The sequence below is a fragment of the Rissa tridactyla genome, chromosome 1 (assembly GCF_028500815.1).
Source record: "Rissa tridactyla isolate bRisTri1 chromosome 1, bRisTri1.patW.cur.20221130, whole genome shotgun sequence".
NCBI lineage: Eukaryota > Metazoa > Chordata > Aves > Charadriiformes > Laridae > Rissa > Rissa tridactyla.
Genome location: NC_071466.1, coordinates 87,425,097 through 87,441,582, shown reverse-complemented (window position 1 = coordinate 87,441,582; position 16,486 = coordinate 87,425,097). Strand labels below are relative to the sequence as shown.

Here is a 16,486-nt window from a genome sequence, read left to right as displayed (position 1 = left end):
ACTCCTCGGTGCCCCGGCGGGATGCGGGGCCCGCCCTTCGCCTGCCGCTTCCTCCTGCTGCTTCACAGAAGTCGGATTTGGGATTTCACGCACAGAAGCGACCCTGCTCCACCTCATTTTGTCGCCGAGACCACCCCGCCGTCGCCCACCCGTGCCGGAGGGAGGAGGCAGGGCGGCCCGCTCCGCCCCTCCCCGCCCCTCCCCTCCCCGCCCTGCCGCCGGCAGGGAGGGAGGGAGTAGGCCGTCGCCGCCATCTCCGTCTGCCGCTGCGCCGATCGCGACCGGTGGAAGGGGGCGGGCCTGGCAGGCGGGCCGGCTGAGGCGGGAGACGCGGGCCGGCCGGCCGTGAGGCGATGAGGAGCCGCAGCAACTCGGGGGTGCGCCTGGACGGCTACGCCCGCTTGGTCCAGCGGACCATCCTCTGCCACCAGGTGAGGGCAGCCGCCGCCGCGGGACGCCTGTCCGGGGCTGGGGGCGGCCGGCGCCATGGGGCCGGCCGGGGAGGGGGCTGCGGCGGAGCGGCCGGGGCCGGTGACCGCAGCCTGGTTGCAGGGCGACGGGGCTGGTGGAAGAAAACCTCTCCTCTCCCCGGCGCGGGGCCTCCGTTCCCCATCGCCTCCTTCCCCCGCCTGAGGGGGAGCGCGGGGAAGGCTGAGGCGGTGCGGATCCTAGGGGGTGCGCGTTAGCCGCTTATATAAACGCGCGCTGTAAAATACGTGAGAAATACAGCAAGTCTGAGGAATGCCGTGTATAGAATGTGTTCGCGGTCCTGTTGTACACGCTCACCCGTTGTAACACTGTGTGTCTGTAACGCGAGTTAAGTCCCGGTAACACAGAAGTCCCTGGCAGGGCCTCTGAAATATGTCTGTCGGCATCGGCCGGGTGTGAAGCCGGGGCAGGGCTGGGCTGGCAGCGGCCGGCGTGCGGGCTCCGTGCGGGGCGGGTGTGCAGCGGGGCACGTCCCACCCCCAAACGGGTGCGGTCCCGTCCCCGGCCTGACACTCGTCCGGCTTCTCCGGCCTTCGCTTTGGTGGAGCGGCTTCTCCCCGTGCTGCGCTGCTTGTCAGGCAGGGCTGCCCGCGTATGCGAGCAATGAAACAGCGAAGATGTCAGGGCTGGTGGGGAGAAACCGTGACCCGCTATCTGTTTTTTGGCCAGGGCGTATGCATAGTGCTCTCTGCTTCATGTGATCGCTTGGCCCCGGTGGGCTCTGAGGACTCTGCAGTGTCATACTTGGGTTAAAACAGTCCACTACATAAAGATGAGAGCAACAGGGTTTTTTGCACAAACCGGTCCCAAATATGCTCAGTTGCTGTGAGTTACAAGAAGCTGCAAAGCAGTGAAAGAACAAGTTAGGACCCAAATCCGCTTAGGTTGGTAAGATTTTTGTCACTGACTGTTGTTGTGGGCAGAAGGTCTAGATGCCTTTGAATTAATGTTTGTGTACTAATTATTGTAAACTCATTAGAAACAAATGCAAGAACATAGTATAAATTGTGTGAAAACATAATTTTGTTTTCTCACTGTGCTGGGGTGCAGGGGATGCTTTGAGTTGTGTTCCAGTCACTGCCTTTCGTCTGCGGGATGACCTTGGACAAGTCACTTTGGCTTCCAGAGCCTGCCTTGATTTCCACGTTTATAGGATGAGGATGCCGATAACAGCCTCCATTAGAGGAGAGATGGAGCCTCTGAGATCCAAAGATCAAACCAGCCCTGTGAAAGCCATGCCTTAATGATATTAATAGTTAACAATAACAACAAGGGTAACTTAATGGTAATATGGGAGTTCATACCAGTGACCCAGAATTTTGTAATTGGTATTTACAGTGCTTGGGTGCATGTTCATGACTCAGTGCTACGTTTTCTGCTAAGTGCTCAATGCTGCAAAGAATTCGGAGGTGGGGGAAGGAGATAAGTATGTTTTCTTCTGTATGTGGAAAGCAAGTTGCAGGCTAGCAGCAAGGCAGAGGGACAATGATATCACAAGAGGGCCCAGGGAGATGCTGCAAAGCGGATTTCTAGATTTGTTTTCTATATCTAGACTCTTCATAGTTTTCCACTGCAATAGATTGAAAATGTCCAGATCAGCTGGCTGAAGAGATTCAGTGCTTACTTGGGCAAGTTAGGGTGGTTGTCTTTGGGCCACGTGCAGCCCTGTCTTGCCTGGGAGCAGAAAAGTCCATGGCAGGATGGACTGGGCTGCTGCTTCACTGCTGCTGGTGCCTTCCTGCTGCCTTTCAGGACAGAGTGAGGGAGGGGAATTTAAGCCATCAGTTTGGCCAGGAGCAGCCTGGCATTTAAAATGCTGCTGAGGTGCTGCTGCTCAGCATAGGGGTGATGTGTGACTGTGACCTTGTCCCTTGCATCCACAGGTGTGCCAGATGTGCAGACTGGGCACATCAGCTAGTGTGCTGTGACAAAGGGCAATAATGAGCTTGTTCTCATAAGGATGCAGCAAGGAGAACACGTAGCATGCTCAGGAACATTATGCTTTGTTAAGAACATGTTTAGTACACCAAGGGTCAGGTTTCTCAGTAGTGGCAATTGGTCTTGCATTCATTCCAGTCACTCTAAATCAATGTCGTTTTAGAGGCATATTTTAATTCAGAATATATGTGCTACCAGGCAGACATGTATTCAAAGCACAGGCCTGGACCCGTCACCAAGGTTGACAGTTTTGGTATGCAGCGCCTTGCAGTATTGCATCCGTAGCAAACTTTTTCTTGTTTTGCAAGCGTTGCGTTCTGCAGCATGCACGGTGATAGGTACGGTCCTGTTAAAGGTTGTACAAGGAGGCTAAGACCAAACTACTGGCTCCTGTCTTGTGACCTGGCATCAGTTGTACTGGCCTGCTGTGGTGTGGGGTCTGCCAGCTATTGCATGTGGCCCTGGGGACAGGGACCAGAGGGATGCTTTGATACTGTAGCTGAGCAAGCACTGAAGAGCATCACCAGGAGGCTGTTCTCAGCTGCTTATTACACTTGTAATTTGAATGAGATAAGAAAAAATAAGAGTCTTAAGATATGTCCATAAAATAGCAAAACTTAATGTCTGTATACGTTTTAAGTATTGCTAGGGTACTATAAGAGAAAAGCATATGGAGCTGATAAGGAAAGCACATTGGGCATACATTTATGGGTAACTCCAATTGTGTTACATTTGGTTTCGTGCAAACAATCTGTCTGCAGACTTTGCTAGAGCTTACATCAGTTTTCATCTGGTGGATGAATGAGACAGATGCAAATTAAATAGATTTTCAGCAAGATGCCAAATGTGGGCTTACTTGTATTGCGGCTCTGGTTAGAACCCCGCTATTTTTGTGCCTGTGTTGCTGAAGTTCTTATTAGCATCTGGTCCCCTGTAGGAACTGGTGTTGTGTTTTGTGTTGTTTTTTTTCTTCAGACTAACAGGTAGCCTTAAAAATAGGATTGGGCATGATACAACAGTTTAAAGTCTTAGTCTGGCAATCAGCTTTCTGTTGTGCTCTCAGCTCACAGAGCCCATGGATGCTGGGAAAATTCTTTGCTCTGTGGATCTGTGTGTGCAGTGATTTGCAGGATGAGAACCGCTAGTCCAATTAGCGATCACTGCATAGACGTAGTACTTTGAAGTACTAGCTAAGCTAAAATCCCTTTGACATCTTTGGGGCTAAGTAGTGTTTATTTGAGCTCTTTAGCACCTTGCAAGGGTTGTACTTCTCATGTGGTATCAGCAGGTAACAGGAGAAAATAATTGCAGTTTTTAAGAGTAAGCACTTTCTAAAAAAAACCAAAAAACCACAAACAAACCAAACCCACTCAAAATATTAATTAATATGTTGTGTTGTTCTGCTAACATTCTGAACGTGCGCGAGAAAAGACATTGATGTATTGTCAGTCCACGAGAGCCAGCCCCAGCGTGCCCCAAGAGCTGGGACCTTCTAGTAGAGGAGCCAAAGGCGCTGAAATGGTGATAGCTGCCCTTGGATGTGTTTAGTGCGGCCTCTTGAAGGCAGGCAGGTCCCTCCCTGGGGACTGAATGGTCTTTTGATGGCTCACTTTTTCCTCTGTGAGCTGACTTTTCAAGTTTTTTAAGCACTTTGTGTTCATATGTGCTACTTCCCCCATCGAATAATGAGTAGGCAGGCCTTTCGTTGTTGTTTTGTGAAGACCGTGCTGAGGGACTGTTTCAGCAGAACTACAGGTTTCTGCTCTCAGCAAGCCACTAGACATTGCTGTATTTAAACCATAACAATAGCTCTGACTGTGCCCAGTTGCGTGTGTTGGGCTGTCACCCGTGCTGTGTTCAGTTGTCACATGCAAAGCCCAGGAAATTGTAATTGAAGCTCCTCCCCCTCAAAACTTCTTTCTTAAAAATAACTACGGAAGGAGCTGAGCGAACCGGTGTGTGGCAAAAATGGAAAAATTGGTGTATATATTCTTTTGAATTTTACTTATCTTTATTATTGTAATCTTTGCCCCTTGTCACACCAGCCCTGGCAACTGATCTTTGTTCACTGAAATTTGCTGTGACTGTTTAATTTTGATTGAATGCTCTATCGACCTTTATCTCTCTACCTCATTTTTTTGTTAGTGAAGAACATACAGCTGAGAAAGATGGTCTTAAAAATTTAATGATAATGAAGTGATGGGAATAAATGAGGCAATGAAAAATTTAATGGAGTGTTTGGGGTGCAGGAGACTACTCAGTGTGCTGGTTTACAGGCAGTGCTGCTTTTCAACACCATCAGAATTTGTCTTTCTGTACGTTTTCCAAAGGAAGATGTAAAAAGGCTTTGCATGCATTCATGCTTTAGCTGTCATAAACGAAGCAAATAAATAAATAATAATACTTCATTAATTTCCAGGGAATTAGTGTTTCTTCACTTCCTCAAGATTATGCCACAGACCGGTTGCACAGAGAAGAATAAATCCCGGACTCAATTTCTAATGTTAACTCGGTAACCTCTTTTCCATACAAATATGTAAAATTTTAATTCCTGTTTCCTCAGTGTATTTCAAATTTCACCCAGTGACTTAGCTAATAATCCTGTGTGGATGAGGATGCCCAGCTGGACGCTTTACGTCCTGAAGTCTTCAAATAAACTTCGCGTTTCACTTGTGTAAGTTTGGGAAAGAAATATGGGACCTCATTTCTGTTGGGAAATTGTGAGCAGCCACGGTGTGAAATCAGCGTGAAATCGTCGTTGGCTCCCTTTTGTTGTGTTACCCTTTGATGTAGAAAGAACTGGTGCTTCTTAATAGATGGGATTTCAGGTAGTAATGTTTGTTCTTTATTCCTTCTGCTGTGGTTAGAATCCAGTTACAGGTCTGCTTTCAGCTGGTGCAGACCATAAAGATGCCTGGGTACGGGACAACATCTACAGCATCCTGGCTGTGTGGGGACTGGGGATGGCTTATCGGAAGAATGCAGACCGGGATGAGGATAAGGCCAAAGCCTACGAGCTTGAGCAGGTATGTTAAAGTTCAGCATAAACCACTTATGCTGTTTGTTTTTTTTCATAAGGTAGTGGTTTTGAACGGTGCATTCGCATTGCTGCTGTGTCTAGGATCTGGCAGGATTTTCCCTGCTTGGAGTACGTGGCTTGTTCCTATGACAGCAGCATCGATGCAGCATGTGGTGTGCAGTGTTCCTGGCAGCATTCCGGCAAGTAGGATTTGGAGAACTGGCTGGCAGAGAGGCTAACATTTGAGTTAAAATATAAACAAAACAAAACAAAAACATGTAGGAGATGGCCAATTCTTGAAAATTAGGCTTCTGAGAGATTTTACACACAGATTTACAAGCCTCTGATTTAACCTTGAGATCCCTCATGAGGTGTATTACGGAGCAGAAAAGTCAAGCTGTGGTTGCTTGAATCCTAGGGCGGCAATTTACCTGCTAGACAATTCTTCCCTGTAAGAAGATTGCTACTTAAAGTAGCAATCTTTTAAATGTGCACTTGTGTCATCTCATGGAAGTCATACATGGTGTATAGATGTGTTTGATCAAACCAGACAAGGTAGTGATCTCCAAACTGGTAAGACTCACATGCAGAAGTTAGATTTGGAAGGGTAGGTCAGTCACACAGTTAATTTCTGTAATCTGCTGCTGGGAAAGTGGGTATCGGAAGTGAGAGTGTAGAGGTGGGTTAAATGGGAAGTGAGGGAGTATTAGTGTCAGTGTCTTCCTGTTGTTTTGAAGGCACTGGATAAATTTTATGCTGACATGTACTGCTCAAACCAGAGAGATCTGTGGTGACAGAATAAACTTGACTTAGTTTGCATGATCATATTTTGAGGCTATAATAATGTTTGGGTAAAAAGATGGGGTTGATTTCTTCATATAAGGCAAAATCCTGCACTTTTCTTTGTTTGCACTAAAGGCACTTTCTTTACATTAGTTGTCTGCTTTCTGTTGTATTGTATAAAGAGGGGAAGAAGCTCCACAGGTTTTCCAGTTATGTCAGTGCCTTGCAGTCACCTACCAGTGTTCCCCGCATCTGTTGCTCTAAAAATCATCATCATCATTGTTATTATTCTTACAGGACATAGTGTTCCTCTTACTTCCTTAGCTGGATAGAAGGATCATGGCGAATTGCTCCGCTGTTTAAGATAGAGTCTTTGGGAAAAGATTTATCCTCCTAGATAGGAATGTGTGAATAAAAATTCACCAGTATGTTTAAAAAATAAAAAAAAAGACATGTAAAGCATTTCAGGCAAATATGCATTTTTTTACCTTTGTCAGGACATTAGTAGGGGTTGTGAACTTTGTCACTTTTGAATGTTGTTTGTAACAGCTGATGAGGCTGGCCCTGTTGAGGGTGTCACTGGTCTGTTTTGTTCCTGCAGAATGTTGTGAAGTTGATGCGGGGACTCTTACAGTGCATGATGAGACAGGTAATGTCATAGGTATGAGTTGAATTAGTACATGTTGTATTTACAAAGCATTTCATCCGAAGCATGTGTTTCTTCTGTCTTTTCTGTAGACTGATTTTTTTTTTCTTTTTTTTTTTTGCCTGTGTGTAGATGGTGGTGTGTGGAGTCTTTTAAATCTCTTGAGCAAAACTCTTATCTTACTTGCACCTTTTTGAGATTGTGCTTGTAGCAAATCACAATTTTGCCTTTGCAAACCAATTTTCACCAAGACTGTAACTCTCTTGGTATACCTGTAACTAAGATCTGAAGTCAGTAAGGTAATTTTATCTTATTCTTTCCCAAAGAGATGTGGATTTAGCTGGAGCCTAAAGTTAGAGTTGTGTTTAAGCACTCTGAACAATCAAAACATCACTGAAGTGAGTTATCAGGAATTAGGACCTCAAGTTTCTCCTCACCTAAGAAAAGTTGTTCATTTTGAAATAGTTTGGAAAATTTCTTCTGAAATGTTACAAATTTGAGTTTTGTGGTGTTTTTTTAGGTAGATAAGGTAGAGAAGTTCAAATGCACACAGAGTACCAAGGACTGTCTACATGCCAAGTATAACTCTGCAACTTGTGCCACGGTGGTTGGGGATGACCAGTGGGGGCATCTACAAGTGGATGCAACTTCCCTTTACCTGCTCTTCTTGGCACAGATGACTGCATCAGGTAAGCAGAAGATATTTTAGTCTTGACTGTTGTTGCGGTCTTTTTCTGTTCTAGCTTTCATTAAAAAAGGAAAAAAAGTTGTAACTAGCTTCAAAGATCTTTACATAATTATTACTTGGAAGAAAATAATATTTCTCTGGAAAAGAGATATGACTTAGTTAGGATTTCATGTTTATAGTAACTGGTCGTGTCCATTCCCATTATGTTTGTTGGCATACCAAATACATAGTGTCCTGGTTTAACCCCAGCTGGCAACTAGGACTGTACAGATGCTCGCACACTCCCCTGAGTTGGTATGGGGGAGAGAATCAGAAGAGTAAAAGTGAGAAAAAAAAACTTGTGGGTTGAGATAAAGACAGTTTAATAGGTAAAGCAAAAGCCGCACATGCAAGCAAAGCAAAACAAGATATTCATTCAGTACTTCCCACCGGCAGGCAGGTGTTCAGCCATCCACAGGAAAGCAGGGCTCCATTGTGTGTAACAGTTACTTGGGAAGACAAAAGCCACAGCTCCGAACGTCCTCCTTTTCCTTCTTTCCCAAGCTTTATATACCGAGCACGACACCATAGAGCATGGAATATCCCTTTGGTCAGTTGGGGTCAGCTGTCCCAGCTCTGTCCCCTCCCAACTTCTTGTGCACCCCCAGCCTACTCGCTGGTGGGACGATGTGAGGAGCAGAAAAGGCCTTGACTGCTTAGCAACAACTAAAACCATTAATGTGCTACCAACACTATTCTCATCCCAAATCCGAAACATAACACTATACCAGCTGCCAGTGAGAAAGTCAATCCTATCCCAGCCAAACCCATGGCAATCAGATATTCAGTCATGTCAGAGAAGGGTTTCGTGTTTGAAGACTATGTAGGGCATCCTAATGGACAACCAGGTTTCTTCAGAGAGTGGCAACATGGAGTCAGGTGCCACTAGTGCCATCTGTGTTCCTCTTCTTGCCAGTGCTGTTTTATCTTGTGGTCTTCTCAACTGTACTCCACCTGTGAGGATAAGGATTTGCTTCCGTGTGTGTTTTTCTGTCCTTGGAGACCCTTGCAGTTGGCCCCTGCAGAGCGGGTGCTTTGTCGTTCTGGTGGTCCCTTGATAGAGCACTAAGCAGGCGGAGGGGTGGGGAGCTGCAGGAATTGGGATGCACTGCTCTCGAGAGCCGGAACTGGCTCGGGTGTCTCTGCTTTGTGCCCACCTTGTCTGAATGCCATTCTCCCAGGGATGGTTTTTGATTGGTCTTTGAAACAGCATGTATTGGTAGCATTTGAAGTATTTTATCAGCAGCAGGTATTCTTTTGAAATTAGCACGAATTTTTCCTTTGATTTCAGTGGGCAGTAGTTGGTAGCAAATAAAAAAAAGCATGAAACTCACTGAAGAGTAAATATTTCAGTTCTGACACAGCATAATTACTCTCTTCCCTTCTTTTAATCAGGGTTGCGTATTATCTTCACCCTCGATGAAGTTACCTTTATTCAGAATCTTGTTTTTTATATAGAAGCTGCCTACAAAGTTGCTGTAAGTAGTTATTTATATGTAAATCACCTGAACACTGCGCAGATGTGGGTGGAAAATTATTTATTGATGGAGAAGGAAAATACAGACTTCTTTTTCCATAAGAAGATACCAGAACCTGTCAGTACTTTACATTGTAAGCAGAATCTTTGGAGATGGTGGGAGGGCTGTGGAGGATTTATTGCTGCCTGGGTGAGGTATACTTATTCTATCATAATAATAGTTTTTCTTTATTGATAATTAATAATATTTCCTGATGTCTCATTAAAATCTTATGAGCCTTTCTAAAAAGTGTTAACAAGCTTTTTGGAAAGTGATGACTTGAAGAGTCACAGGGAGGAGTTGGCAAAGGGAAAAGCACGCACAGGGGGAAGGATAAAGGGCTTTGTGTGTTCTGTGAAGAAAGTGATTCGTGACTGTAGACCTGATCCTACTGGGGTATATTTTTATGTGCTGCTCTTTAAACATGAGGAGGGCTCTTTGGAGACTTGGAGCCTTTTTTGAATTTTTTTTATTTTTTTTCTTCCAGGCAAATAAACTAATTCCGTGCTGTGGTCTGGTTTTGTTTTGGGGCGATGGGGGAAAATATTGTTTTTGCATATAATCTTGCCAATTTTTTCTTGATGATGTTGTTGCAGGATTATGGAATTTGGGAACGTGGTGATAAGACAAACCAGGGCATCCCTGAACTGAACGCAAGCTCCGTAGGGATGGCCAAAGTGAGAATGTCTTCCTAACACCTCCTTCGTGGCTGTTCTGTCATGCTGAAGGGCTCTGACAAACCTGATGGCTTCCTTTGCATAGTCTTTTTGACCACTGCGATAGTTAACTGATTGTATAAGAATTTTTGTTTGGGTGTGAGTGAGTATTTTTCAGTGTAAAATCCTTGTGATAACGGCTTTCATTGAAGGGCCTCAGCACAGTTGTTCCAGGGATTGCAAGAAGGGTACCAGATCCATTGAGGCATGAATTTGACAGATTCATTGAGGTGCAGTCTCATAACGTGGCCTCTAGTTTTCTCTTCCTCTTTCTTAATTCTCCAGCCCCAGTATTGTATGTGATGTTCTCATAGTAAGACTAAGATAGATGCAAATTCTGGAAAACGGCAGAATATCAGCCTCAAAAATTATGCACAGCTCATTTAGAGAGAAAAATGAGTAAAGGTATACTTAAAGTGGATATTTCTGGTTCCCCCATAGCAGAAGGTCACGGAGATACTAAATGAAGGTCAGAAGGCCGTGAATGTAAATGTGTAATTGACCTTTTTACATGGTGTCTGAGGAACTGACAGAAGCCAAATATTATTAAGGTCAAAGGTGTAGTTGCATTTCAGCAGGATTTATTAGTTACCAACATCTTGTGTGGCTGCAAGAGGGAGAAACTGATGGTCTTGGTCACAGTTCAGTCAAATAGTTATGGGGCAGTGTCCATGGGGGAGGTTATTCCTTAGCTGTCCAGTACAATTTTTTTTTTTGCGCTGAGCAGTCTGGTGTGGATTGCTGTGGTCTCTGCACGACTTCTGGGTGCGTTGATGTAAGGACAATGTGCAGGACTTGCTGCACAGCTTTGCTTCTCTATGGCTCTGAGTTCAATAAAAGTGCTTTTTGGGATTCGGACTGGGGGAAGCACACTGGAGGCCCTGCTGCACAGGGTGAGGTAAATGCTTTTTTTTTTTTTTTTTTTTTTTTTAATCTGCCTCAGGAATTCTCCCTCTTAACATTTCTCTCCCGTGTCTGCTCTGTGTGGCTACCCTTGGCAGCAGTACAGCACAGAGCATATGCCTTTGAGTGAATCTCAGTGCCTTTTCTGCACCGTTAAGACTGCCCATAGTCCCGGCTATCAGCCCTTCAATGGGGATTTCTGCTGCTATCAGGAACATCTGCTGCTCTAGCACTGGGCTAGAGAGAGGGGCTCTGCAGAGCCAGTAAACCCCTGTTTGCATTGGAACAAGAAAAATACCCTTGCGCTTCTGCAGAGCGTTAAGGCGAGCTGCACTGTGCAATCCTTCTTTTGTCAGAGATTGACATTACCGGGAAGCTGCAGGACAAAAGCGGTCATGGAGCAACATTCAGTGCTACCGCAACCCTGTAGATATGTATTTCAGAGAAAGGCTCTGCCGGCCTGTCTCTGGCTATCTGGTCCTTCCTCTCTTCCTGCCACGTTCCCTGCGTGGTGCTGCACACCCTGCTTCTTCAAAGGCAGGTTTTGTAGCCTGCTACGTTAAAGTAGGAGTGCCCAAATGGAGTCAGTGGTTGGGCTGCTAATGTCTTCACCAGGCAAATGGGTTACGGCCAAGAGGTATGAGATGTGGCCATTCACCTGTTGACCTGGAGCATGCTGTACCTCGGTTGGCTGTGGAGAGAGAGTAAACGTCGCATTTCTCTTTCCCTCGGGAAGTGATAGTATCAGAGAGATGGCGATGCTCTCTTATCTGGGTACTGGCCTCTACTGATTGTGTGGCGCCTTGAACAAGCCTTCCTCTTTGAACAGCGCTTCAGGCAGGAGGAGTGAAAGGCCACTGAACATGGGGGTTATTTTGGAATATAGTACAGGAGAGGCATTTATTACTAAGTACTTCAGGTATTATCTCTGTGGAAGCCCTGCTCCCCATTGCTTTGCATTGCCTCTAAATTGTAGGAAGGGTCACCAGCACATCAGTCCTGTATCGTACTAGCGGAAAGACAGAAATACTTCCTTTTTCTAAAATGTTGCCAAGCTTTCCTTTAAAGATGAAAAATGTCTGTGAAGCAAACTTCTGTTTTATGTAATTTCCTTCTAAGGTTAAGCACAGGTGCTAGTGTGTGTACTTGGTTTAAAAGCTATTTAACGGTTTGGGATTGTTTGGGTTTTTTTGAAGGCTGCTTTGGAAGCAATTGATGAACTAGATCTTTTTGGAGCTCATGGAGGACACAAATCAGTGATCCATGTTCTTCCTGATGAAGTAGAACATTGTCAGGTAAAACTTAGTTTTCTTTTTCCTTTGCTAGGGTAAAACCCAAAACCCTCTCCCTTTTGTTTTTAAATGAAATGTTAATTAACCGAACCAGGAAATTGACATAATAATTATGGCTTCAGACTATGCTGTTCACCCTATTTGTAGTGGATCATGTGAAAGTGAGTGGTGTGAAGCAGTCTCGTACTAACTCAGAAAAAATAATTATGCAGTGAGTTCTCTGTCAGTTTGCAAATAGGATAGTCTATCCCATTTGCACTTGACAGTCTTTCAAAGTAGGAAAATTGTTTACATCTCTCTCTTGTGTTCCTGTTTTGCACAGTCAATTCTATACTCCATGTTGCCACGGGCATCCACGTCAAAGGAGATAGATGCTGGCCTTCTCTCTATTATTTCTTACCCAGCTTTTGCAGTGGAGGATCTAAACCTTGTTAATGTGACCAAAAGTGAAATCATATCCAAATTGCAGGTAAGGATTTCCTTTATTTTTATTTTACAGAGGGGAAAAAGAAGCAGAACCTCCCTTTGTTAATCAAAGATCCTAATTAAACAAGGGTTGACAGACCTGAGGTATCTGTGCATGGAAGAGAGGGAGGAAAATCCCTAAGTGACACTTAAAACTCAGCACATACTTTTCTGCTGATGTTAGTCTGTGAGGAAGAACAGTATGTGAAGTTCTCTATAATTTTGTCTGTTTTTACAGGGCCGCTATGGCTGCTGTCGCTTTCTCCGAGATGGTTACAAGACACCCAGAGAGGTACTTCTGATATGTATTTTCAGTAGACGTTAGGAAGGATTTTATCTCTTGTTTATAGACGTTTTTTGTCTCATTTACATGAAGGGGTGAAGTTCTGTATCGCTGTTAAGACGTCTTGGTGGATTTGGAGGTAATCCAGGTATCCACCCTAGAAATGACACACATCTGAAGGAGGCTAAGGCTTGAAAACCAATTATTAAGGACAGAAATTAATTCACAGTTCTGTAAGAAATGAACCCTTAGATATGCTTATGGTGCCTAAGTGGAAGTGGTGTCTCTGAGGCATCCCAAAATATCTTTGAACTGAGGCAGAGTCAAGATTATTTGGGTGACACCTAGATTCTGACACTGGGAATGGTTGATTTGCCTAGGGAACAATTAAATGAGTTTGAGACTGAATGTGAAAAAGAAGTGAAGAGGCTGCATGGAAACTATTTCTAGTGGTTCTATTGGTTTCTTAGTTTTAATTATTTAATTTTTTAATAGGCTGCCATTATGATTGGAAAGTAAATGACTAATTTAGCACTGTGACTAAAAAAGTACAATTGAATTTCTAGGATCCAAGCAGGCTGCATTATGATCCTGCTGAGCTCAAGCTCTTCGAGAATATTGAATGCGAGTGGCCTGTATTCTGGACATACTTCCTAATTGATGGAGTATTTAATGAGGACAAAATTCAGGTGAGGAAAGAAGAAATTACTTTCAATGGAAATGCAAAGCCATTTACCCACAGTATTTTGTAGCTTTACTCCATCTTTGTTTTGGTTATCAGTTGGATACCCCATCAGCAGGACGGGAATAGTCTCCAGCCAATGTCACCTTCCTGGGGAGTTCATGAAGTGGTAGAGGGCTGTGGTGTTGTGCATGATGAGGCATTGTTGCCCTCTCGCTGCCAGGCTGAGTGGCTCTGTTAGCCGATGTGGTCAAACTGGGCTGAACGGGGTTTATTTGCCTGGTTCTATCTTATTACCAACCTTGATGCCCCTTTGCCAGTTACTTCAGGATGAGACCAGCTTCTTTATCCCCTGACTTCTTTGGCTTGGCTGCTGAGAACAAGATTCATAGTACTTTCAGTTCTATCATACATTCAGGCAGATTTTGGTTTGGATTACGAGAAGCTATTTGATTTTCACTAATTCCCTAAGTTACTTCACACCTTTACTGTGTCAAGCATCCAGTGGTCAGGGGATCTAAACTGATTGTAGCCCTCTAAGGTTATAGTGGCATACCTGCAGAGTACTAATGAATTAAAAAGCAATAAGTAGCCAGCACTAAATGTATTCATACCAAGACTTCTGTAGATTGTTGGCTTGAATAAAGTAAAAAAAATATATGTGATTTAAAATTGCCTAGTATACAGAGGGAGATGAGATTGCTAAACATAACCCCTTAAAAAAATAAAATGGCATCAGAAACCAAACAGAGAATTGCAGGCCAAAAAGCCCTCTTTCTGTACCAGATGTTGTAAATCAAGTGAAATACTTCCTGATGCTAGAAATGTAAGTTGCTTTCCTGAACGCAGCAAAAATAGTATGGTGGAGAGAGAAATGGCATTATTTCATGAGGGGGAAAACCAGAAAGTTTTCAGTAAACTTCAGTCATGTCAATAAAATACCACTTCACAAAGCAGTCTCTAGAACTTAGTTGGATTATCTGGGATGGTATGTACCTGATTGTCTTTATTGTGTGCGGACGGGCTATGCTAGGGCATGGTCGGCCTGGGCAATTGCTCCCAGTTTCCACAGTTTAAACATAGCTGAATGAGTCACTGAGACACTCAGATCAGTGTCTAGTCTTCACCAATTACTGCTGCAAACAAGTGGTTGCAATGGCAGCAATTGTTAAAAAAATAAATGCCCCGAGGACTCAAAAATAGTGCAGAAAGACAGGATGCTGAAAATATCTGTGCCGTGACATGAACCTGTGGGTACCTTTTTAAGCAATTTTAAGCAAATCAGTTAAGAGAAACTTACTTTCCAATCCTGCAAAGCAGAATTCATAAAATCACAGACAAATGTGCATCTTGCACTTTTATAGATATTCACAGTCCTAACATCCATTTCACTGCATTGTCATCCATTGAAAATTCATGTAGGATTTGTTCCAGTGAATTCTTGGTAGATATACGTTAGATGTTTTGTCCTGCAGAGGTGTGTTACAGATTAAAGATGTGTGTTCGTGGTTCTGAGGCTGATAATATTGAGATGCTGGAACAGTCTCTGAGAATTTGAACCCTGATCTTCCATCAGCAAGTCATGATTCCCTCACCCACCACCACCTCCCCCTCCCCCCCTTTTTTTTTTTTTCTTTTTAAATGAACTTTCAGCAGAAAAGTACTGTTGGAAAGTACTAAAACTTTAACTTTTCAGTTTTGCTGACTGTAACGTGAATTCTCACTTTTAAAAATATTCAGGTACAAGAGTATAGAGAGGCTCTGGAAGGAATACTTATTAGAGAGAAGAATGGAATAGTGCTAATGCCTGAACTGTACGCAGTCCCTCCAGAAAAGGTATTGTGAAAATGCAGCATCCGCTTCAGTATGCAAAATATAGATGCCAAGATGAATGTCAGTTTCATAGATTTGCTGCAGCTGATAAATTTAAACCAGCAATAAAAAATACTACTGAATGTTATTTCAAAAGTAAGAGACTTCTCACAGCTCCTGCTGAGAAGTGGTAAACTTTAGGCTTCCAAATGGTCATGTTTTTTATTTGGCAATCTGAGGGCCAGTGGAAATATTGGGGCAACTCTAAAGTTTTAAATCCTCATAGCAAGACGTATATTTAAGAAGTGCTGATGCTGACTTAGGAATGGAAGCTCAAAGAAGAAATAAAGCGTAGACTGTCCTGCCTGTCTAGTCTATTGATTGATTGTGCTCTTTCTTTTCCAGAGCTTGTATGTGAGAGAGAAACAGGTTTCAGATGGATTAGGGTTTGGGCTGGGGTTTTTGTTTGGTTTGGTTGTTTTGGTTTTTTTTCTCTCTCCTCCCGTTGCTGTTACTGTTTACCTGATTGTCCCATTGTGACAGAAATTCAAATGAGCTTATGTGCTCTTCCATGCTATCTACCTTTGTGTCCCTCCCCGACAACTTTTTCTCCTGCTCCAGACTTCTCAGCCCTCACTCACTAAGGGTGTGGAGCCTCCTGGGTTGGTCTGAGTTTGGGCAGGGAGTGTCGACAGCTGATGTCTTGCTCGCAGATCTGAGGTGGAAACTCTGAATTGCCTTCCTAGTGGGAACAAGCATGTAAGAGTTGAGAGCCTTCTTGTGAATTTTGATATGATCATGATCTGATGAATGTGCCAAATAAACAGTGTAGATTTTGCCTGTCACTTATAAATTTTAAAATGTCTATGGTAAAGGAGTTATCTAGGAGTGTTTTTGCCCCTCCCTCAATAGATCTGTATATTGCAAAACCAAGGCAGTTTTTCTTTTTCTAATTTAGTAAGAGTCTACTCTTGATTTTTCCATTGACTATTCTTACTAGCATAGGAAAGGTGGAATAGCCATCGTTTTTGGAAAGCACCAGGAAGCTAGGTAGATATCAGTGAAGTACAAGTGTCATCTTGCAAGAGGTTAGAAAGCAGACACACAATTACCTACAAGCTGCCCAGAGGGAAGGCAGCAAAGGCATGGTGAGAAGAAAGGGGAAGTGCTAACACCAAAGCTTTAATTGCATGCAGAGTCCCCATTCATTCTTC

General features: G+C 43.8%; 1 protein-coding gene across 2 annotated transcripts in view; it reads left to right on the top strand.

The window, feature by feature from the left end:
• Window positions 1–293: 293 nt before the first annotated feature.
• The window catches only part of PHKA2 (phosphorylase kinase regulatory subunit alpha 2), a 48,609-nt gene continuing 32,416 nt past the window's right edge, over window positions 294–16,486 (top strand). For both annotated transcript variants that reach the window (XM_054186131.1, XM_054186127.1), the window contains exons 1-11: window positions 294–431; window positions 5,295–5,453; window positions 6,831–6,878; window positions 7,396–7,564; window positions 8,998–9,080; window positions 9,716–9,796; window positions 11,935–12,033; window positions 12,353–12,499; window positions 12,734–12,787; window positions 13,345–13,467; window positions 15,201–15,296. In XM_054186131.1, the coding sequence (XP_054042106.1) occupies window positions 354–431; window positions 5,295–5,453; window positions 6,831–6,878; window positions 7,396–7,564; window positions 8,998–9,080; window positions 9,716–9,796; window positions 11,935–12,033; window positions 12,353–12,499; window positions 12,734–12,787; window positions 13,345–13,467; window positions 15,201–15,296 (1,137 nt within the window). In that variant the 5' untranslated portion in view covers window positions 294–353. The remainder of the gene's footprint in view (window positions 432–5,294; window positions 5,454–6,830; window positions 6,879–7,395; window positions 7,565–8,997; window positions 9,081–9,715; window positions 9,797–11,934; window positions 12,034–12,352; window positions 12,500–12,733; window positions 12,788–13,344; window positions 13,468–15,200; window positions 15,297–16,486) is intronic.